General features: G+C 45.4%; 1 protein-coding gene across 1 annotated transcript in view; it reads right to left on the bottom strand.

Moving 5' to 3' along the window:
- IL13RA1 (interleukin 13 receptor, alpha 1) overlaps nucleotides 1-24,632 on the bottom strand; it is a 56,024-nt gene that overhangs the window by 24,242 nt on the left and 7,150 nt on the right. Inside the window, exons 4-10 of the mRNA XM_010004764.1 lie at nucleotides 23,587-23,771; nucleotides 23,258-23,409; nucleotides 21,633-21,765; nucleotides 20,721-20,817; nucleotides 20,099-20,183; nucleotides 18,374-18,489; nucleotides 17,022-17,112 (exon numbers count right to left, since the gene is read on the bottom strand). Coding sequence (XP_010003066.1) covers nucleotides 17,022-17,112; nucleotides 18,374-18,489; nucleotides 20,099-20,183; nucleotides 20,721-20,817; nucleotides 21,633-21,765; nucleotides 23,258-23,409; nucleotides 23,587-23,771 — 859 coding nt within the window. The remainder of the gene's footprint in view (nucleotides 1-17,021; nucleotides 17,113-18,373; nucleotides 18,490-20,098; nucleotides 20,184-20,720; nucleotides 20,818-21,632; nucleotides 21,766-23,257; nucleotides 23,410-23,586; nucleotides 23,772-24,632) is intronic.

Genomic DNA, 24,632 nt, shown 5'->3' with positions numbered 1-24,632 from the left:
AAAAAAAAAAAAATAAATTAGTAAATTGACTTTAGGCAGGTACTAACCTAATAGTGAATGTGTATTGTACCAGCCTGGTGAGTGGTGAGTCACCACGTGATTAAGGATTGTGATAAATTGAATAAACTGTTCACAAGTTCAAGGGCAAACTTTCTACTTTTGTCAGAAAAAGATGCTTATACTAGTGAACTTTTTCTTTTGATATAGCATTTGGCATAAAGCAGCCAGTCTTGGGTAGGATAGTCCTGTACTTTCAAAATTGCAACATAAGTGAGATGGGGTTAGCGTTGTGTTTCTGGCCTCTTTACTACAACTATACTCACACTTCCATCTGTAAAATAAACCAACACAGACACATGCCTATGTATATATTTACAGGTAATTATATCCCATGAAGTAGTTTAACGTCACAGAACACTGATGTTCTCAAATTAGTATTCTTGTATATTCTCCTCCCTGCTTGCAAATCTATTTTATTATTTGAAATAACTCTTCTCTGCTCTAATATCCCCCTTAGTTGGGGGGGGGGGGAATTTCCCTTAGCAGGAAACCAAACTTTCAGCGAAGCTTGCGCTCTTGGAATACCAAAAATATTTTGGCCACAACAGTGGAAGGGGTGAAGGAAGTGAGTGAGAGGCCCTGCCAGTGGGCAAACAAAACACCAGCACGCTGTCTTTGCATAGGCAGTACAGCCTTTTTTTTTTTTTCTCTTAAAAAAAAAAGGATTTATTTATTTTTCATAAAATACATATGGTATTTATAGAATTAAAAACATTTCTATATAAGGGAACAGCGACAAGAAGTTGGTTCTGGTGGAATATCTATACTAACACAGCACCCATTCTGAAGGGGCACAAGGGTGAGAGCCCCAGGCAGGGCTCTGGGCAGGGTGCTTGTGGGGACAGGCTGCTCTTAGCACTCACTTCTGCCAGCACCAAGAAAAGAGTGGGGAGAAAGAAAGAGGTAAGATGGTTTAAAGGAGAGAGAGTAAAGAAAGATTATTTTTAAAAGATTCCAGCAGGAAAACTAGGGAGGAAATGCAAGAGGAAAGAAGAAGGGGGGCGGGGAGGGGGAAATCAGGAAGAAGTGGTATTTTTTCCTCACTAGTTCTCACCTGGAATGACTGTCTTAAAGAAAGAGATCTCCTTACCTCTTCTCCCATTATTTTAGTGCCTGGCTTCTGTTGCTTATCAGCTCAGCTCCCAGCAAGGCTGGTCCAGCTCTGCAGCAAGGCAACAATGATTTGATGAAGGCAGCTGGGAGGAAACAAAGAGAAAAATGAAGTGTTGGGAGCACTGGCTGTGAGCAGGAGGCTGCTTTTCCCCAGGCTCTCAGCACCAAAACAAAGCCACACAACCACACGTGCGTGCACATGCACACACATGCACGAGCACACGACCTGTGCGCGCACGTGCACTCCCATTTCCCTTCAGCCTCCCTGGAGCCTCCACCATCCCTCCCCAGCAGCCAGGGCCATCAGCTGGCTTTATGTCACTCTGCCACATGCCCCTCAGCCCTGTCCCTCTCCACGCTGGCTGCAGCCACAACGCCTGCCTGTTGGGCCCTGGCGGCGCTTGGCTCCCAGGAAGACGTATTCACACACGATGGCAGCTCGAGAGAGAAGTTGAAAAGGAATCAAAGCCATCTCTGTTGAAATAAACATCTGCTCTGCGTTCAGTATCATGGCAACAGGGCTCACAAAATGCTTGGGCAGCCCTCCAAGGGCTCCTGGCACATCACAGCTCTCAGTACCTGCTGAAAACAGGCTGGCGGAGCGGTCACTGCGTGGTGGGGAGCACAGATGGGGACGCTCAGAGGATGGAACTTTGGTCAAAGCTGGAAATAACTTCCTAGTTCTCTGGGAGGAACATGGCTTAGAAATCCACTGCCCCAGCTGCAATGCTGGCAGATAGGAAGTGACACCAGCACCATGGTTCCTTCCATGTGGCTGGGGCATGTGGCGATCACCCCCATCCATGTGTTGCCCTGAAAGATGGATGGTTTATTCCCCATTGCCCCAGTACAGGCAGAGGAAGAAGCAGTGGGATGTGGCTCTGGAAAAGCACTTGTCCCTGGAACCCATGCAAGGAGGGACCTGTGTTTGGTGGCTCTCAGTTAACATGGAGTGGTCAGGGTGGGCAGACACCCACTGCCTTAGTCTCTGCCAACAGCTTCTGCAAACTGGGACGTTAAATGCAAACCCCTCCACTCCCTGTTTCCAGCTTTGCATTCCTGTATCCCTGCAGAGACAGTGATATAACACAGTGTTGAGCCCAGTCTGAATGAGGCAGTGAGCTCTAACCATGGGGACAGCATTGCTGTCACAATCAGTGGACCCAAGAGCTGTGCTTGTTGTGTTTGCTATCGATGATGATGCCTTAGCAGGGGGAAGACCACAGCCTGGCTCATGGAGACCCACCTGAGCCTCCAGCTGGAACTATGGCAACCAGTCTTTTTAATGAGTGAATTGGATGTGCTTGAGCCAGGAATCAATGTGGAAGGACAGCCTCATAACAGCACTCTCACTGAGCTCCTTTTCATAGCAGAAATGCACACGAAGTGCAGGAATCCAATACCTTCCTGGGAGAGGAAACAGAGATATTTTTGTCTCCAGTCCAGTTTAACCAAATTCCTCCCAGAGCACTAAGTGACAAACACAGCCTTCACTGAGAGCTTCAAAAGGAAATTGCTGTTTGCATAAAAGACATACTAAGGTGAATTGGTTGTTAAAAGGGACCTGGAGAAAGAAGAATGGAACACATCTTTTGGAAAAATGTCCAGAAGCCCCTGGATTGTGATAAATGGGGCTCAACATCTGTGTCCCAGCTGGGCTGTCATTTGACAAGAACAGCAAGCTTTGGCTTTGGGTGTGCTGCTAGACATCACAAATGGTGGCTCCTGTGTAAAAAAAAGTCAGGAGATGCTCAGGACTTCAGCAAGGACAGTGAGAGGGAAAGGAAGGCCACTAAGTAGCTGAGGTGAGAACAACAAGACAGTGAAAGGATAACAGAAAGAAGGAAACACAGGCCTACCAGGAACAACAAGACAGTGAAAGGATAACAGAAAGGAGAAGGAAACACAGGCCTACCATAAAATGCTAGGTTTTCATCTGTATGTGAAGTTATCTGGAAGATTTCCTGCCTTCATAACTCTTGCTTCCAGGAAATGCACCCTCGAGCAATGCTGCAAACCACCCCAGCTGCTGGCAGGGCTGCGACCAGCTGGGGTGACACAGGGTTGGCAGTTCTCAGTCCCAGTTCTGCAATCTGACAGGTATGGACAGAGCCTGCCTGGGCCAGGGTCTCTCTGGGTGAATGGGTGAGATCAAGGCACCAGCGTGGGGAGCTGTGTGGGTGTCAGTGGGTTCAATGACAGAGGCTGTAGCAGGGAAGGGAAATTTCCACTACAACCTTCTGTGTGCGGAGTAATTTTTTTCCAACTAGTAGCAACCAAAGAGCAGATGACTCATCCATGCACGTCTCCTGGCTGCTTTGGGAGCTCTCCTCTATCTGGTCCAACTACTACGTACACTTCTCCTTCGTGCTAATGAGGAAGTCAGAGATAAATATGTGGATCAAGGCCAGCAAGGCTGCTAGTGAGACTGTAAATGCCAGGAGGGTGACAGGGTGACCTGTGTGCTAGAAGGCTGCATCTATAAAACACACAGCAGTGGGTGCGTCCTTCACGTGTGCTTGGCCACCTTTCTGCATCCAGGAAAGTGGGAGTGTTTTTCAGTAAAACATAAATAATGGTGAGGCCTAGTTAAGTACCTTCTTCTACCACCAGATGTTGAACAGCAAACGCAATCCAGGAAACTGCCACTGCAAAGGTTAAAGTACGGGGAGGATGAGAGTGAGAAAGGGAGGGAGGGGAGAGGAAGCATCGCAGACCCTATTGCCATTCACTGCTAATGAGCTGCTGAACACATGGGCCATTGGTTCCCTCTTTCTCAATGTGTGAATGAGGAACGACAGAAAAAAACCTACCAGAGAGTGCCAAAGGATCCCCGAGATGTGTCAAGACTGCACTCCAGAGCCTGATCTTCCTGCTGTTTGGAGAGGCTGCCACGGGGCGAAATGTTTGCTAGACTGACTCAGATACTAATGGGAGTCAGGGGATAAGTAGGAGAAAAGGGAAACAAAGAAGTCAGCGCCTCAGAGGAGAGCTGAACTTTCATAAGAGGGAAGTGAGGAAAGCTTGTTTATGAGCTGCTTTGCCAGGAAGTCCTGTGACTAACCTTATTTCACACACCAATTTTATGGACCAACATTGTATTTATGGCACTCAGGACAAAATGCACAACAAAGCTGTGAAAAGGTGGGCTCATCCTTCCTTTGTAAGGTTATAGAGTGGACTCCCTGAAAGTTGAACTGCCCTGGGAGTATCCCACCAGAGCAAGGCTTTGCCTTTGCAGCCTTGTTGTGCAGGGTCCTGGGAGCAGATTTTGTAACCCTGGGGAAGAAACGAACCCACAGAGCTGGGTGTTCTTGCAGAACTGTTCTTTTTTTTTTTTTGCAATTTAAAGAAAGAAAATTTGCCATGCTGTAGTTTTGCTCTATGCCAACCTCACTGCTCCCATGCAGCACAACAGGGCATCTCTTCCCTTTTTGTTCTCTCTCCTCCTTGCACTCAAAGAAAAACAAGACTGTATCATTCTGTAGTCTCAATATCAACTTACGGACTGCATAGAAAATGCATAGAATTGCACAGGAGCCCTTTCCACTCTCTGCCCGTAGCACAACGTGGATGGAACACCAGAGACAGTCTTGGAGTTGATGCAAGCCAAACAGGATGGACACAAAGCATAGTGTCACCTTGAAAAGCCTGTGTTCATAGCAGGGCAAGTCAAGGAAGATGCTGACAGACTGAAAAAAACAGGAGAGGAGAAGAAGGAAGGCTCAAGGGCAGTAATGCCAATGCAGAAAGATTATAACAAAATAATGCTTGACTTGGTTAAACATCAACTCACAGTTAATAAGCCAGCCTCCTGGAAAGGTTTGTACAAGCCAAAAGTATAGATTGTTTGGCCTAGACTCATAAAGTCATGTGTAGCAAAACCAAACCAATAAATAAATGAAGTAATTTTCAACAGCAGACTAAACAACAGGAAAAATGTTAATGCTGGAAGGAGGTGCTAGCCTGGGTGTCAGGGCCCAGTGAGCAGAATGGGGTGCATGTAGCATCTCAGCTCTGTCACTGCTGTCCACCCAAGCTGCCTGCACTCATGTCACTGACATGGGGATGAGGAACTGCTGCAGGTGCTGCCAGGCAGGGTGAGCAGACACCCTCTAGCACCCTCCCTGACCCACATCCTGCTGCCAAGGAGGAGAAACCCCACAAAGTGCTCTCCCTTCCTCTGCCAGCTTCTGGGGGAAGATGGGTCACCAACCTGCAACTGTAAGGTCAGAAAGGACAAGTAATGTACCCAGACTGGTCCAACATGGCCCCAGTCTATGGAGGTTTATGCTTCAACTGCTTCCCACAGCCTTTCTACAGCCTGTGAGCTGCTTGAGGCAGCACCAAGCCCTGAGAAACAGGCCCAGCCATTACATATTTGGTCTGGTGGCCCCATGCATTAGGTATGTCCCACCTGGCCCATCTTATCATCCTAGATGTTTTCCCATGCTGTGGTTTGCTGGTTTATGGCTGCTCTGATGGATGTCTTGTCCCTGTGAAAATGCCAGCCTAAGGAGCAGATTTTGAACTGTGTGCTGTTGGTCACACTGCTGCAGGGAGGGAAGACCACTGGAGCTCTTTTAATCTGTAGTGCTGCTCTTTCACTTCTCCATGCTGTGGTGGGCAAAGAGGGTGGAAACCTCCTTTTCTCTGGGCTGTAGAGGGAGCAGGAACAGCAGCAGTGGATCAGCCCAGGCAGACACACACCAAGACACAGTTCCACGGGAGCTGTGGGTTCGCACTCTCCAGGATGCTAGGATTCCTCATGCCCAGTCCCAGGGCCCCCTGGCCTGTATCCCTCCTGTTCCTGGCACAGCTGTTGTCACCAAGAACTCATCACATCCAGACTAGACAGATGTGGCTCCCCTGCAGCTTTGCCTTCACAGTTGCATTCACCTCCCAGGTAATTACAGATGGCGCAGATTGAAGCCTCTCCCAGTGCCTCCCCATCCAGCACAGCATGTTTTTAGTGGGCAGGTAGAGGCCTGGCAGTGTATCCTGCTTCCCACCCAACTTCCCTGTTCCCACCATGGCTGCGTGCAGCCCTGACCACCCAGCACCACCACGCCGTGGCAGGGACCATGCTGAACCTCACCTGTGGCTGCAGCTCTTCCTCTGGATTTCCCCAGCCCTCTTGCTCAGTGGTTTCTGGAGTTGCTTTGCTGTGCTCCAGAGGTGCCTGTATAGGTGGATCCCATTTAACCCACTTTGATTAACATGCTTCTGCTATCAGCTCTAGCACCTCGCCTCCCTCCACCCATGGTGTGCCCATGCTGGTGCTCCTGCAGAGTCCCAGTGCCTGGATTTTGGAGCAATTCCTGCCAGATGGATATGGCTGCTGGTGCTCTATCAAAATAAAACACAAAAGCTCACACACACAAATGCAAATCCATGCATGCCTGGCCTGCAGCCCCTGCTTTCCCCAGCTGCCATAAACACCCTGACACATCCTACAGCACAGCTTCCTCAGCCTCTCTATTTTGTCCCAATTATTCCCCCAGCCTGGGCTTTGTTCCTGGAGAGGGACCTGAAGAGTGGATCACAGCACAGAAAGACCTCTGGGGTCCAACAAGGTGACTCTTTGCCCGGGGCTGGCCTTTGAGACTTGTCTCCATAGGTGGCTCTTCCTGCCAGGGACAGCGAGGGTGCCCAGTTGGCCCTCGGCTTGGGGCAACCCCTGGCCCATGCCAACTGGGAGGGCTATGACTTCCTTCCCAGCAGGGCTCCCTGCAATTCCCCAGCCATTAAGGAGAAGAGCCCTTGCAAGGACCTCCTGCAATCTGCTCCTATTTTTGAACTCGGGTAGGGATGGGGACCCTACCACCACCTCAGCTGATGCCAGGGCAAGAGGTCAGCACCTTCCCCCTAAGTTTCTACTGTGCTTTCAACCTGGGAAAGGAAAACACAGCTTGGCAGCAGCTCAGCACTCTGTAGGGTGGAGTAGAACAAGGGTCAGACCTTACTCTGGGTCAGGTAAGGTGGAGATGGGAGCCTCCTCCTCAAGCCAGCCCCCAACCAGAGGGCCATTCCCACAGACATCTGCCCTTCTCCTTAGAAAAGCCACCCTGAAGAATGGTGCCATATCCCTGCAAAGGTCACATTCCCTGGAAAGCCACTCTGCATCACTTCTTTCCCCAAAAAAGTCCTCACTCTCCTCTGCTTTGGGAGATAAGGGAAAAGAGGGATGGTGAGCAGCAATGTCCTTCCTCAGCCTTAAGTCTCACCCTGGTTGGCTGGGAGAGGCAGGGACACCTCTCCAAGAGGCAGAAACACCTCTCCAAGAGGCAGGGACACCTCTCCAAGAGGCAGGGACACCTCCCCAAGAGGCTGGGGCACCCGGGGCAGCCTCTCCCCGGGATCCCAGGGATGTTTATCACCTGCACCCGCTGCCTTTGAAGCCGAGCTGTTCAGGAAACAAAAATGAGAGAAAATAACCGAGTCACCCGAGGTGTCTGAGCAGGAAAAGGAAGCTCAATAGTCAATTAGCTGCCCTCTGATGCCTGAAGTGGATGGCGATTTGGGGGCGGAGGAGAGATAAGAAGATTCCTGCCGGTCAGGCCTGTCAGGCAAGATTTCTGGCCGCTGACACGAGGCACAGCCAAGGTGCTGAGCTTCCAGGAAATGCCGAAGAGACAGTCATTAGTGGCTTATTAATAAAAACATCCCCGTTCCCTGTCATCTCAGGCTTTGGAGCAGGGCCTGGGCACCCCGCTCTGCCCTCTGGCCCCGAGGAGCTTTCCAGGTGTTCTTTACCTTTACTCATCCGGGGCTTCTCCCATTTACCTGTCCCATTGCAACGGTTGATCTTGATGTGGCAGGAGAACGTTTGTGTTGGTGGATGCTCCTCTGGGTCCCAGTGCTGGAGCCCGTGGTGCTGAGGTGACCTGTTGAGCTGTGTGGTGGCAGAGGAGGTGTGATGGGTGCCAGGAGCTGCATGACCACAGCGCCCACCTTCTGGTCCTGGGAGGCCTAAGGTAGGACGTGGGACATTGTCACACCTCTGAGAGGGGCTGCCAGGGGTCACAGGCTGCTCCTTAGAAAGCACAGGTTCGGTTCAAACAAGAAAAAAAAGGGGTTTTGTTGAAGTATCAGGCTGTTGCCTGGGAATAAGAGTTGAAGGTGGCTGCGAAAACCAGCTCTGCAAGAGCAAATGTGAGCCCTGCTCCTGAGACTGGTTAGCTCCTGGTTAATGCAGCCACGGGCAGCTCTCACCCACTGCGCTTGCTGAAGGGAATAAAAGGTTTCAGGAGGTGGATCTGTAGGTGGCTCCTGGCAGGTGCCCACCATCCATCCCTCTGGGAGCACCTCCTGGTCTCTGGGTGCTGCTCAGCTCCCAGCACTACGGGCAAGTGGGGAAGAGAAGGTTGGTGTGAGGCTGCAGGGAAGGGACATCCCCAGGCAGAAGGTCCTGGTGCTCTTACGGGTTCCTGGGAGGACCCGTTGGCGGGAGAGTCCTGCCCCCCAGTGTCAGCTCCCTTCGGAGCCGCAGAAGCAGGGGTTTGCAGCCCAAGGTTTCTGAACCTCGCTTTAATAAACGAAACAAAGCAAAACCCGAGCAGAACCCCCCCTACACCGCACAACAACCACCGCAGCGGCCACAGACGCGTCCCAAACAACGTGTGTGACAGGGGCAAACTCCGAGTCTGTCCCTCCCTGCTGGGGTCAGAGCTGGTGGGGGCACCCCCAGCCTGTCCTGCCATCCCCATGACATAAGGCCATAAGTCACCTTGCAGTGACACACGACACAGCTGGCGCTCCGGTTTTACATCGCTGCTCCGCGTGTAAACCCGACCCTGGAGGCACCGGGAGGGGGACTGGGCAGAATGACTCTCCGGAGCAACTTCTGCATCTTCTGGCCACTTCAGCTGACTTTGTTCAAGGGTTGAGAGGGATGAGCCCTGGGAATGCATCCCGGGCAAGGGACTTACAGCACATTCCCCCTGCCAAAGGGCTGTCAGGGAGTTGTGCACAAACCTGTAGGAATCACAGCTTTCTCCCTGTCCACCTTCTGAGCTACAAAAATAAAAACGTAACAGCAGCCCAAGCTCTCCTGAGGAGCTAGTTACCCTCCAGCATTAATAACTACAAGCACATCCAAGTTGCATCAGGCAACTGCGTTGCCTCCCGGTAGCTGGAAACAGGGTGTAAGCAGCACCAGGACCTGCTGTGGATCTTGCAGTGTTGGGCATCTTCCCCAAGCTCCACGTCCTGCAGACAAATGGCTACAACTTCCACTGGAAAATGAAGCGTTTATCTTCCTTATTATTAAGGGAGGGACAGGAACTGCCCTGATTGCACCAAAGAAGCCCGGGAAAAAAAATCCTGGGATGATGTGACCTTCTGTATCCGTGTTGTAACAACTCAGTTGGGATTCTGTGCTTCCAGAGCTCCAACATGCTAAAGATTTCCACTTCATTTCTATTTCTTGGTTAGCCTTAAATATAGAGGCATTTCCCCCCCAGCAAGGTGGAAGGTTTTTACTCAGAATCCAAGGCAGGACTGCAAAATAAACCTCATCGTTTTAGCTTACACACCACAGCAAGTTTCCTTCTCAATCGTCACTCTATAATGCATTCAGAGGCATCTCATGACAGTTAAGCAATATAATAGAAGCATTAATTGTGTACCAAGTCCTGTAGGGGCCGCCCACAACTCGTTTATAACAGCGTTAGGAGCCTCAGTAGGAGGATCTGCCAGCTGAGCCTGTCCTTGCTATCACGGGCTATGGTTGCCAAAGCACATGCTTCCTTTCCAAGCTTATTCCACTTACCTGGCTCAGAGAGGAATGAAAGTGGAAGTACAGTTGGAAAGTCAGGAGGTAAATGTAGTAGAAGGACAATGTAAGCAGAAGCACATTTGCAAAATCATTCAGGAAAAGCTTTTGCTCTCCTGTGTCTGCTGTTTAAATAGGAAGAATCGTGGTCGTGTTCCAGATTGCTCAGGAAGACACTTGGATCCAAACAGATCTCAGCTACTTCCTCTTCCTAGCTGCTTAAACAAATTGCATTTCCTAATCCCAGAAAGGGTGTTACATTCCCAGAAGAGGAAGCAAAGCTGTGCAACAGCTGAATTAGCTGCGGGTTGAGTAAAATACACCTCAGTCACCCGGGGAGAGATATCCACTCCAACCCAGTGTTACTAACATCCACAAGTCTGCATGGGCCACCCTGTTGTTACAGTAAATTTGCAGCTCTGGAAGTCTTTGCATAAACAAAATGAACACTGCAAACCCCACGTGCATTAAGAAGAAGCTGCTATACAGCTTCCCCACCTACAGAGAAAATAAATGGTTGCAGGTGTAAATAAGACCATTTAAAGTCCAGCATCAGGAAGTTGGGCCCTAGCAAGCTGAAAAATCTTTTGCTGCTTACAGTGCATTGTACATGAGCACATGAGCACACTGGAGCCCTGAACTCTGTTCTGCTGTTTTGCTGGAGTACACTTCCCATTTCTGCAGTTTTTGTTCTACTTCAAGAGCTCAGCAACAGAGCAGAAACATTTGCGTTCTGCCCACTTGCAAATATTTTTCTAAACTTTTAAAGAATAACCATTGACAACTGTGCAAAACAACACAGTGAGTACAGAAAACAAGCCATCAAACTATTTAGGAGCAACATCAAACCACCTTTGAGAGCACTCTGAGCAGGGGAAAGCTGCAGGTTGGAATGGGTTGACACACACGCCAGCAGGACTTTGTCTCCCTGCCTTTCCACCAGTCACTTGTACCATATTTGGTAGAGCAATGAGGACAAAGAACAGAAGGAAGAGCCTAGCTTGGCAGGCAGTTGATAATAAAGCCTGGTTTATATATGCTGTAATATGTGGTCACTATCTCAGAGAGTGCTGGTGCCTCTCATTTGCTCTGAGCATGCCCTTCCTCTGCCCTCCAGCCCTCATCCCACTGGGGATGGGGTTCTGAACCACAGCTTCCAGCATGGCTGAGAGCATGAAAGCAACACACTAACATGTGTCCTCGTTAACAGGGAATAAAACAGACAAAAAAAAAAAAAGAGCCTTTGGATACCCTATGAGCTAAAGGAAGATGAAGTGCAAGCTCATGACCCGATGGGATATATGAGAATGAGCTGCCCTGAAGCTTGGTGCCATCCATTTTCCTTTCATTTTAGTCTTTACAAAAAGGATTATCTATAAACAGAGCAAATTAACAAGCAAATCAACATCCAACCAGGAAAACAGGCTGGAGAACATTCAGATAAAGTGGATGTCTCCAGGTGAGCAGGGCCTTATTTATCCCACAGCATGTAATGATCTGAACATTGATGCAACGTAGAACATAGACAGCTTTCCTTGAGGCCTGTAGCTAATAGGAGAAGTCTTTAAAATCTGAAGGACAAATATCTTGTTTGTCTTCAGAAGGAAGCAACCAAGAAATTATTGGTCTATTTGTTCCACTTTTATTCCTAGAACATTCTGGAACAAAGTAAACCATTTGTTTCACCCCTTTTTCATGTTGTTTACCAGACATCGAGAGCAGTTTGTGCCAAACCAATCCAGTTTCATAGGCCTAACTTATGAGACAACATCCTCTTAAGCAGCTTGAGGAAATATAACAGTTAATCACTGAGATGGCTATGCATCTAGATGGAAAAAAAACCACAACAAAACCTTCTTAAAGACAACTTGACCTGGGTACAGAGCAGCAAATGCTGCTGTTTCGTAGGCATCTGACAGGTTAGCAGCTTTAGTTAGCATTTTAAGCAATTTCATAATGTGAAAGAAGCCCCTCTATGGATTATATCAAAGGAAGAATGGCTACAAAGATGTCTGGAGAAACAATTAGAGTATTAAAAAAATAAAGCAGCAGCTTTCCAAATGGCACAGCAACACAAGCAACAAAAAAAGCAATCCAGTAAAACTGTTAAAAGCATTCCTCTTAGGCAGCAGAAATCAATTTTGCAGCAAGGAGTGACTGACAGGGCAGCAGCATTGCTAAAAAGGTCAGAAATTGCAGAAAGCCACAAACTAAGGAGCAGCTAGACAACAGTCCTTGCCACGGAAAGAAGGAGAAGCTGTTCATTTTGGATAAACATGGGGAAAAGAGGACTGAGAGACAATAAGGTCATTGCTCTGCTGGCTTGAGGGTTATGCTGCCTGGCTTACACTCAGCTCTAGATAAGACCAACAAAAACAATGAATGATTTAGAAAATATACCTTAGGAGATGACATTGACATATTCAGGCTTTTCTTTTCTTTTCTTTTCTTTTCTTTTCTTTTCTTTTCTTTTCTTTTCTTTTCTTTTCTTTTCTTTTCTTTTCTTTTCTTTTCTTTTCTTTTCTTTTCTTTTCTTTTCTTTTCTTTTCTTTTCTTTTCTTTTCTTTTCTTTTTTAAAGCAGAAAAGAACAGAGACAGAACTCAGGGCAGCATGATCAGAGCACAAACTAGATGCTGAACAACCACTGTCCCTGGTGATGGGAGGAAGGAGAAGGCAGCAACCTAATTTGCAGCAAAATCAACTTAGGTCAGTGACTGGGGAAGTTTTCTAATGAAGGAGAATCCAGCAGTGGGACTGAACATTTGGGAGACTCTTTCACTAGGTATTTTTTCCAAGTTGGAAAAGCCTCCACCATGAGCACTCTGTGCTGGCTCTGCTCAGCAGAGGACAGGGCAGGGGGAACTCTGACCACTCTTCCAGCCCTAAGCTTTAATAGATTCACATACATCCCAGAAACAAAACCAAATAAATTATGTTACACACCTAATAAAAATGGCCCATTGTTTCCAAGGCTGCAGGATTTTTGCTCCAGCCCAGGCTTAAGCACAGCCCTTGAAGTACCACACAGAAAGGCAGGTTCCCTTCTCTCTCTGACTGGTATGTCACTAGTTTCCTACTTTTTATTCCTCCTAAAAAAACAAGACACACAATCTTGTAAGCAGTAAAAGACCTATAAAAATCAGCTGTGGAAAAATGTCAACTAACACCTCTGCCTTGGTACCTGCTGATCTACTCAGGTTTATTTACAGCTGAATATTCTCCTAGAACACCATAGGATGTGAAGTTAAAACCGAGTAGCCATACCCTGAAGAGCTGTCACTGTAACTAACTTTGACATTTGAAGGACTGAGCAGTTTCACACCTTTTAAGAGTAGCTAGCTGGCATTTCTGAAGTTACTACACTGACATTTTGTATGAAGGATGGAAACTAGTGGGTTAAGAAGCTTTGAAGTGAGGAGGGAGAAAGGCTCCAGCAGGCAAAACAGAGACAGACTAATTTTGGTGCTCTCACTGCTACTGTCAGAAAAATTGGTTGATTTTGTTTCCACTTGCTACAAACAGGTTCAGGAGAAGTGACAATGGCAGAGCTAAGTGCCTTAAAAACACCTCCTTTCTGGCATTATCAGACTTCACAGAATTCCATGGTACACATGGAGACAGCAACTGCTGAGAGCACGGGATTTCATTAGATCAATAGGAAAGCCTGCCCATCACACATACATTTGTTCCTGGCATGAAGCACATATTCCATTGGGTTTAGGCTTTTTTGAGCACAGAAGACATAGGGCCAGCTCTACTTTTCAAGCAAGACATTACACAATCATCAAAAATGTAATTAAATTACTGGAAGGAGCTGCTCCTGACTTTTGATTTAGCTTAGTAAATTTTGTCCAGGCTCCAAAAAAATTACAGTGCATGAATTTAACAAAATCCCTTTTCTCACTCAGCTTTCAATCTCATCATGCTCCTTGCCAAGTTTTAAGCCAAACTAAATAGAGGAAGAACTTCAACATAATAAGCAAAGAGTATGGTTACTGGAAGTACTGGTTTACTGGAAAGCTTCTCTTTGTAGATGCTTTGTGCAAGAGTCATCAAAATAATTGCAGTACTTTGGCAGAAACAGAAGCAGCAGAGAGTATTACTAGAATACAGTGGCTGTTCTGCAGCTCTGTGGTCACAGCAGAGATCATGTCCCACTGAGTTACTACCTTCAGAAGACTCCTTGGCAATAACCAGAGCACAGCTGTCAAAGGGACACTTCAATGATCAACAAGACAAGGTTTACAAGCAAAGAGAAAGGATTTCATTAACCTTATCAACACAGTTGGAGAAAAGAGAGCAAAAAAAACCCACCCCCAGAACCCCACAAGTCATCAACAAGCTTCAGACTCACACACTACGAACCTGAGGCAGAGTTTCCGGACCTGAAAGAAAGTTTGTCTCTCTCCTGCACCTCCCACTCCCAGCCATATTGCTTTGCTGTGGATTTAGTTACATAAACGTGATCTCAAGACTCCCACGTTCACCACAGCTAGCAGGAAGCTCATCCAAAGAGAGAGATTTTAATCTGGTTTTGCGTTTGGATTGTGAGGGTTCTCTAGAAGCCGCGTTTCTGAGCTGGCAAGAGAGCCCAGGGGGGTTGTTCCCCTGAAACCTTTTATTTTTGCAAATACTAAGAATCACCTCAATGAACCTTCAATAACCCTGGTAGATCAGCTCCTCCCAGCCCCACTGTGCCCATTCCTGGAGCTGAAGAGCTCAAATGCTGCCCAACGTGGTGCTGGGGGGAGAAGAAAGGAAGGAGGTTTCTGCAGAGCTCTGACCATACCTGGGCTTCCAGTCACCTGCCTCTGCTCTTTCCTGGGTGAGGGGAAAACCCTCCAGAACGGAAAGTCTCCTCCTTTTGTTTTTTAGATGAAAAATAAATCAACATTACCCTTCTAGAGGAAATTCTGAATATTTGAATTTCCAATTCAGAACTAAGTTTATTGAATATTTTCCAGTGAATGGAAATACCCAATCTGTGAACAGTTCTGCCTACTGAGCATTGACACACCATGGCTTACAGTTTGGTGTGCTCATCTGCTGACCCATTTACAGCTATCCAACTATGTCACAGCATTTCTCCATTGACATAAATCCAAATTCACACCAAAAAAAAGTGTTTCATTTTCCTAGCATGCCTAATACAGAAAACTTCAAATACTCATCATCGTGTATTAAAATAAGAAGAGGTCACTTGTGGAGGAAGGATTAAAATCAAATACAAAAACTGTAGAACTGGAAAAGAAAATGCCACGTGGACTGGCTTTTTAGCTTCGAGGTTTATTCCTGAATTTTGAATGATCTGCTCACTGACCTGAAGGGAGCAGAGCAGGCTGACTGTGAATCTTTCAAAGAAGCCTTTGCTAATGTGCTTTATTTGGGTCTCATCATTTAGGGAATGGTTTGCATCAGTTTAACAACCTGGCATTTTTACTGACTTCAGCAGTTAACAAAGACTTAAAAAATTGAAGCCACCTTTGGTAAGGCTACAGCAACCTCAGTTTAATGCCAGTCTGAGAATTTATCAACTCTCTACAGTGGTATGATAAAAACATGCCAATGTAAGAAGGCAGGATGGTGCTGAGTACACAGAGGGTGAGGGCACAAGTCTTGTGCACAGTTCCACCTCCATCTCATCACTCCAGCCAAAAAAACAGCAGCTGGAACATTCCCCACTGATGGCCCAGGCTGGGCTCACAGCTGGAAGGGAAGAGGGGTTTCTGCTCTGGGTTCTGCATGCCTGAAACATGGATTCACATTCAGCCACTGCCATCTCTGCTGTCTCAATTTATCTTTTCAGCCCGAGAACAAAATGCCACTCAATTATATTGAAAAAAAACCACATTCAAACATATTTATTCATTCTTTAAACAAATGTACAGATCAAGAAACTGCAACGAAGAACAAAGAAATGACAGCAAAACTTGGAAAATGTCAAGCTAAAAATACCCAGGCCATAAACAAGACATAAGAAAGATTGAAATATACTCAGGCACTTACTTTACATGCCCACACACAGGTTCCAGAAAACCCTCCATTAGGAAGTATGTCAATTATGTCTAGTTGGGAAATAAAGAATTAGCCCAAACATTCCTATCAAGTGATCTAAACCATCATCTGCATTTAAAGTCTTCCTTTTGACCTAGCACTTCCCATCTGTTTTTTCCACTCCTTTGGCTTTATGAATTTGTTTCTTTGTTACTGCTTTTCAAACAAACTTTGGGTTTACCATAAATACCAAAACCAAGTCAAAAGAGTTTAGGGTGAAGTGCTGAGGGTGATCTTCCCAGATTGCTGTACTGAAAGCCACAAAACATACACTGTTATGCTCACTTATACTGAAACCACACCTTTCTGTTTGTCTAGTGGTCTATAATGACCAACGTTGTAGTTGAGGTAGATTTGAAAAATATTTGTATCACTATAATGACATAAATGTTGCAGGGGAGGAGGAATGAAGTCAGCACAGGATTTTTATTACCCTTTCCCCCACACTATTCCTTTACCTCTGGAATATCAGATAGTGCTGCTAGCTGACCTTGTATAACCTGAGTTTTATCTCACTGAAATCCCTGAGGATTTATTTTCTCTTGTTAAACAATTTTTATATTTTTTCCCCCCATGTTTAGCCTGATCCTAAGTAAAAGACTTAAACTAAAACGTGTTTTTTTGGTTCTGCTACATTTCTCCTCCCCCTGCTACCACCAGTAACAAGAGGTAGATAAGAGATGTGGAGGAAACTGCATGTTTGAGAGGCTCAGTGGGACTGGGGGGAAAACTGAATTTATTGAGAGGGAGGGAATACATAAGAGGGCAAAGAATGTAAATTCGTAGCTAAAAGACAAGCTCTGTTAGTTCTAGCTCCATCAGAGCAGTGTGTTCTAAAAAGGCAGCACTGCATTTCAGATTTTTGACTGAATGGAGTTTGAGGACAGGGCTGGACTTCAAAAGGTTAGTGGCTGGAGAGTTTATTCCTAGCCAACATCTGAGATCTCTTCCCAGTCTGACTGTATCACTAAGTGGCTGCACTTAGCTGGGGGGAGCAAGAGATTCCTGAACACTGACCATAAAGAGGATTTCTTTCTTCCCATTACTTGAATTTTTACCTCCAGCACAATCAGGGTTCTGCTGCTCTACTCTTGCAGCAGAGGAGAAACTAAAGAGCACAGAAATGTCAGTTGTGACCGAAAGTGTCTGTTGAGCATTGCTGGGTAAAGCAACCTCAAACCAAAACCATCACAAAATTAACAAATCTGTCTGTGATTTAGAAAAGAAAAAGTCATCAACTTGCTGCAGTAAAATATAGAAGAAATAACTTTTTTCAAGTCAAATCAGCACCTTGTTTTAAGCTGCTAAGCTCCTACAGGGGAAGTTCACCCTTAGGGGAAGTTCTTTTCCCTTAGAAAGGCAGCCAAGGTTGTCCTCCTCTCTTTCCCCAGATCCATCAGCTCAGCAGTAAAGGTGGCTCTTGAAGTCTTTCAACTCATTTGCTTTCAGCAGTTTAGCACTTGCTAATCCATTTGACCACAGGCCCATCCTGGTGATTCTTCTGGGCAGACTCAGGATGACTCAGCTTCCAAAAATCAGGTAATTTCAGGCCCATTTGGCCAAAGGAGAATCACAGTCTGGTGAGACACAACACAGTTATCTGCCACTGTACAATACAGGTAAAAAAATATATTTCTCATTTTAAACAAGTCCAGAAGTCCATGAAGGCAAGGCATCTGAGGACAGGCATTTGGAAGGATAAAAAACTAAACCTCTTTGGTTAATAGTCTGAATACCAGCTGGAGAGCAGGGAGGCTTTTCATGCACATTTTTTTAAGGACAAAACAACCCTCTTTTATGGGGTTTGAGCAGGCCACAGCTGACACACATCAACCAGAAAGGTAAGGTCAGTCCAGAAATGCCCTCTGGAAAGCTCTCTGCCCTGGAGCAAACAAAGCAATCCATCCACAAAGGTCCATGCTCTGGCATCCTACCTGGCAGCAGTTCCATGCTGTGGCACTGATGAGCTGTCTGCTGTAAACAAGCCTCATGTCACCCGCTGCAAAACAGCCAGATGCTTCAGAGAAGTCACAGTGCTTGCTCCAAAAGGCCCATTTACAGTCCAACTGAGGCACCAACACAAGTGCAAATGACAAGTCATAGGGCAGGGCTGGCTGCAGCCAGGAGAAGAGCTGCAATGCAGGACCATGGAGCTCATCTTGAATCATCCAAGATCAGCATTTCTAGCAGAAACTGAGGAATGGTCACTGTTAGTGATGTAGCTTCTGAGCATCAGAGAATTAAGGCTCAGAGAGGACTCTGTGAGGTGGAAGCTGGTGAATGCCTCCCAAGCTTCTTCACATCCACACTGTCACCTGAGGCACGGGACTGGAAGTCTCCTCCTCTCTCCCTGGGAAAGCAGAGGTTACCGGGTTTCTTTTTCAGAATTGGTGCCCACTGGAGTCTCTGTTAAAATTAAGGTATGAATTTCTTCTTCCTTAATTGACCTGTTGTATGCATTCACAGATTCATCCTTTGCACAGCTCTGAAACAGAAAAAAACCCCTCTACTTATAACTGTTTTAACACTTAACTTCCTCATGGTGAGCATTGTTTTTTCAGCCCATTTCACAACGTAGAGCCTACGTTATGGTGAAAAAGCCAAGGCAGGTGGGCAACAAACTGTGTTTATAAGGGACATGGCATAGGCCTGGTTGACAGAAGAGTTATTTTCTCTGGAGGAGAACAGAAGGTTGGTCCCCATCTTAAGAGTGCTTCCAACTACAGCCAGTGAACAGCTCAAGCTCAGGCAGGAGGATGAAGAAATGAGGATGGACATGCCTAGAAGAGTTTTCACTGAGACCCTGAGCACATAAAGACCAAGATAATACTCAGAGGCAAGACCATAGAGTTACTGTGGGCAGTAACAAAGCACTTGTCCAAGCACAACGAAGTAAAACCATATTTATGATCAACATGGCCAACAGTCCCATCTTAGTCCCAGAATGACAAATACACACTGAAATATTTAACCAAAATATAGCAAAGTAGGAGGCCAGATCCATGCTTCCCACATAGCTCTGGTTTATTACTAGGTGACCTCAGAATATTCTGCATAAACAAAAAGAAAGAATCCTGGATTTTGGACCCTGACTCATTTGCAATTGGGAGGCCAGAAAAGGGGACTTAGTTTCAAAAAGTCAGTGATTTCTACAACTCCTGTTCAACTGGGAACATCCAAAGCACAGGCAGCACCAGACAGTCATTATCCTCTCCAAATGTTCCACATGTGCTGCTGATTTTGAGGTGCCACTGGGAGTTAGAAGGTCTCTTCCATACAAGGACTGTGTTCAGAGAACAAGGTATGTTGCCTCACATCCTGGTTTGGATTAGAGCTTGTCAAGAGCACTTCCCTTATGTTTTCCAGAAAGAGCTACAGACTTAAGTTTTGTTTAGAAACCCAGTTAATAAAAAAATGCACAAGAGTTTCTATAGCCAGGATTATGTTTATATTTCCTAAAATAATGGCCCATAGGAAGCCTTCCATGAACCAAAGCTTGAAGCAGTGACAGGTGGTTTTGATTTCTTGCCAATGAGAAGCTAAACGCCCTGATTTACTTCATAGCTAAACTGACTGTGATTAATGTAAAAGTGCTAAAACCACAAGTTGCTGGAATTCAAATACCAGTGACTTTATTCAGCACTGTAAAGATGAGCAACTAGCAGAGAAAGACCTGAACATTCAGAAGTAGTTTAGTGGAGCTGCAAAACACAAACAAACAAAAAAACCCAACCAAAGAAAGAAAACCCAACCAAACAAAAAGACCAGCCAAACCAAAAAAGTCCAAACAAAATCCCCTCCCAAATCCAGCCCCCAAACCAACCCCAAACAGATGTAAAGGACTATCAGACTGTGAAATAACAGAAGGATACAGTTCTATTCATGTATCTAGAAAAGTATAAGCAGTTTGAAGTGAAAAACTCTCTCTCAGCTTTGGGCAACAACTCTTAGCATTATAAATACTTAGCCTGTGTATGATACACTTGGATGTATACAATTGGTTTTAAGATCAACATAAATATTAGGAAAAAGAAAATGGGAAACCTACAGGCTCTGGTCCAATCCATTAATTGCCCCAACAGCTTCTTACTAACCTGGAAATCCTCGCTCTGCTCCCCAAACATGCGCTTCAGAATTTCCCTCGGGTCCGGGATTGGAGGAAGAATAAGTATCTTAAGCCTTCAGAACATTAAAAAAAATGAAAAGAAAAAGCTTTAGATGAAGGAGTTATGCATGGAAAAATCCCCATTTCCAAGTCATACTTGGGTGCAACTGCACCCAGTTCTCCAAAGGGAAGTGGGGATGTTCATACAGACAAATTCTAAACAGTTTTCACTCCTGACAAAGGCAGCAGCAAAAGCAGATTTCTTTAAATATCTGGGAAAATAAAGTTCATACACAAGCCTCATTTTGAATTTGGACTTGATTGCTTAAAGAGAGGAGATGCAATAAGTGTGCAGCAAGAATCTAACTGTAGGCATATATAAAAAATGTTACCCAAGTGCAATCAGAGCATGTGCATGGACTAGAAATAAATTCTAATGGCTGAGGCAAAATGGGGCTGCCCTTTTTGTCAGGCAGTGCATGTGATGGGTAAAGCAGCTGCTATTGAAACATGCTCACCATGGACAGTTACCTGGAAGAGAGATTAAATGTAATGCAAGTCAAAGACCAATCAGAATGAGTGGATTGACAGGAAATGAGATCATTCTTTACCTTTTTAGATAAACTAGTAGAATTATTGTAGATATTGCTACTATTAATGGAATGGTGACTATTAAAACCAAGTAGAAAGTAGAGTCCATCTTCTCACCTGGAAAACACAAATTGTAGAAAATCAGGGATGTTTTGGGAGGCTCTTTAGGAATAGTGACAACAAAATAATTAATTTTCTAATTAATTAATAGACTGGATGTTTTCCAAACACACTAGGACTTTTGTAAGCAATTACTTGTTTTTTTCAAAAGTGTGATATTAGAAGGCAGATATATTTGACAAGCAAATGAAAACTAGAAGAAGACTCAGGGATGAAGAACTGATGCCACTGGCAAGGGGGTCTTGCCCAGCTACAAGGATGACAATCCCACCCACATATAGAGCGGTACAGGTAGTAAATCACAGAATGGTTTGGGTTGGAAGGGACCTTAAAGATCATCTGGATCCAACCCCCCCTGCATGGGCAGGGACACCTCCCACCAGCCCAGGCTGCTCCAAGCCCCATCCAACCTGCCCTTCAACACTGCCAGGGATGGGGCAGCCACAGCTTCTCTGGGCAACCTGGGCCAGGCTCTCACCACCCTCACACTACAGAATTTATTCCTGATGTCTCACCTAAATTTCCCCTCTTCCATTTTTAATTCATCCCCCCTTGTCCTCTCACTGCAAGCCCTTGTGAAAAGTCCCTCCCTAGTTTTCCTGTAGCCCCTTCAGATCCTGGAAGGCCCCTTTCTCATCTCCAGGCTGAACACAGCTGAAGGAATAGAACTCTCTTGCCCTCTTTTCAGATAAAATCAAGTAGATACAGAGGAAGATGATGATCTACTCCCATTTACTTAGCAGACAAAAGGCATGAGATGCCTTACAGGTGAAGAGTGAAGCACAAGGACTTGCAGGGACAATTGTACTCACCAATACTCTTTTCTTCACTCCAGTCACTGACCAGCTTGCTGCTGTAACACTCAGGCTTGGGTTTTGCTCTCACTTTGAAGATGTACTTGCTATTAGGGTCAACACTAGGGACTGACATATAATTCTTTTCAACCTAAGGTAAAAAGAAAAGGCAATTTGCTTTAGCCAATTGACACTGTATTCCCAGACACTTAAAAGCTCATTTTCACTGTGCAGTTCATGACATCTGAATGTTCTGATGGAAGATCTTTTTGTGAACTTCATAAGAAAGGACACAGTAGCATTTAAGCACCACAGACTGCCTCAACAGAGATCCCAAAGCTAAGATTTAAACGTTCACTACTCTGTTTATCATACAGCATTTGGCATCCATGATCAAACTAAGACTCAATGTCTGGAACAAGGCCTGTTTTTTTTCTTTTCAGAAACATCTGTGACTTACTCTGCCTTCCCCTGTCAGGGCACCAACATTGATCCAACTCTGAGCATACCAAAATCTTCTGTGATGCCTCTACAGAGGGAGACACACACACAGAAACACACACTAACTGGGCTCAGAGTTCACTTTTTTTGGATGCAAAATGCCAGTTTACTGAGGAAAGTTGGTATTATTCAAGTTGGCTACATGTGGGGTAGAAGAAAGACTAAAACATGTTCCCCAGTAGCAGACTGCCACCTCACTCCTACACTTGTCAGGCTGTTTACCCCTCTGATCAAACAGAGCCCCTCTGATCAGACACAGCCACGAGGACATCCAGACACTGAACTCAAAGCTTTCTTTTAATACACTTTTTTGCTTTTAATCCTCAGTCTTTTTATCCCCTTACTTTTCTATGTAACATTCTGTGTTCTTGTGTCCACCAGCAATTATTTTTGCTTTACAAGAATGAAGTCATGTCACTGAAGGCCAAGGCAGCCATCTGACCCAGTGCAGAGGGATGACAGGAAAGCCCAACACCAACAGACCAGAGTCCCTTATCACTGAGACACAAACAGGTTCATGGACCTCAGCGTATTTCCTGATAAGTGAAATGAGTTTATTGCCTTGCCAGAAGAAATGATGGCAAGGATTCAGGGGACTTGGCTGAACTGTGTTGCACAGATGTTATTACCAGAAACCTACTGCAAGGGAGAAAACTCTTATGGCCACAAACACTTGCAGCGAGTGCACCAGAGCCCTTCACATGCAGCACAGAATCATGGAATGGTTTGGGTTGGAAGGGACCTTAAAGGTCATCCAGTTCCAACCCCCCTGCATGGGCAGGGACACCTCCCACCAGCCCAGGTTGCTCCAAGCCCCATCCAACCTGCCCTTCAACACTTCCAGGGATGGGGCAGCCACAGTTTCTCTGGGCAACCTGGGCCAGGCTCTCACCACCCTCACACTGAAGAGTTTCCTCCTAATATCACACCTAAATCTCTCCCCTTCCATCCCCCCTTGTCCTCTCACTACAAGTCCTTGTGAAAAGTCCCTCCCCAGCTTTCCTGTAGCCCCTTCAGATCCTGGAAGGCCATACACAATTTTTCATTTTTTAAACAGTAAATATTTAAGTTACCATGATTATCAACACAAGTTATAAAAGACACCCAGGAAAAAAAAACAAACACAATTAACGAAAAATTACTTCAATTATCTGAGCAGTGTCTGAATCACCACTGTGATATTTAACTTCATAAAACAAACAATTTTCTGGAAAGGTGTCTGATTCACTCCATTCTATGTATATTCCATCATTAATCTTTGAGAGCTCAACACTCCTGGGCGTGGCAGGCTTTACTGAAACAGAAAATGAAAGAAATCATTTTAAATTACATTTCACTGGTGACAAAAGTGGTTCAAGTCCTGTACTGCATTATATTACAGCTTAGGAACAGAAAGAGGAAAAAAGTTAACACCAAAATTGAAGAATGAATAACAATAATTCTATTTTATGGAATGTGGTGATAAAATTACCAAGGGTTGTAGGATTTTTACTTGCACACACAGGCCTAATTTCTTCAGAATCATCTCTAATCAAAATACTTATAGCTGGGTAAGTACTGGTGACTTCTGGGAAGCTAAAATCGAAAAGGCATCGAAAGATTCCTTGGTCCATAGAATAGTTGCTGCACTTCTTAGGGTTTTTCAAACCATCAAACCTAGAGGAATAGAAATATTTTCTTTTAAATTCAAAAGAACAGGACAGCAAGGGGCAAGCTTGTTTATAAACTTGTGTTACAAATGCTGAAGACTAATTTGCATTAAAGCTCTATTTTAGCATATAGAAAAGTAAAGCTAATAAGCATGTGAGAAGCTTCTAATTGATCTCAAGCTTTAGGAGGGACATTATTATTTTAAAGAGTGTCAAGTGGCAGAAAGAGAGGCAGGTTTGCTTTATATACCCAAGCATCAAAAAAATAACAGTTGCTTTCGGCTTTGGTTCATATTTTCCACATGGGAAAACAACTTTGAGGAAAGAAAATATATTTAGAAGGCAAACTAATTTGGATTACTTTCCCTCAACAGAATTTCACCTCTGGGGCAGGACCTGATCCTTTAGCAATGCCCCAGGGATCCCTGCTCTTGCTTGAGGTGGTCATGTCACTCACTGCCTGCATTGCAAAGCTATGACAGCCTTATTCCTTGCTTCTCTTTGCTCCCCAAGTTCCAATAAAATACATCAGTAGCTTTTCCTCCATAGAGATGTGATTTTGAAATTATTTTTAAGGTGATATCAAGTAAATGGAAGCTTCATTTAAGGAGCACAATAGAAGTGACGTTTCCCTGCTTCACATCTCAATGTAAAGGAGCAAGGGCAGACAAAACTGTCCTGCTTTCAGGTCTAGACTCCTTTTTTATGCCCCTTCTCCTTCCATCCCTGCATTTTCATGGAGATGGGAGGCCCTCTGAGCAGACAGCACCATGCCAAGGCATCAGCCTGCTCTCACAACCCTCTGTTTCAGCAAGTGTTCCTGTGCACTGACTGGATTAGTTTGCTCCAAGCTAATGTCACATTCCTG

The sequence above is a fragment of the Chaetura pelagica genome, unplaced genomic scaffold, assembly GCF_000747805.2.
Source record: "Chaetura pelagica isolate M959 unplaced genomic scaffold, ChaPel_1.0 scaffold129, whole genome shotgun sequence".
NCBI lineage: Eukaryota > Metazoa > Chordata > Aves > Apodiformes > Apodidae > Chaetura > Chaetura pelagica.
The sequence above is the reverse complement of the archived record's forward strand: the minus strand, read 5'-3'. Positions and strand labels throughout refer to the sequence as shown.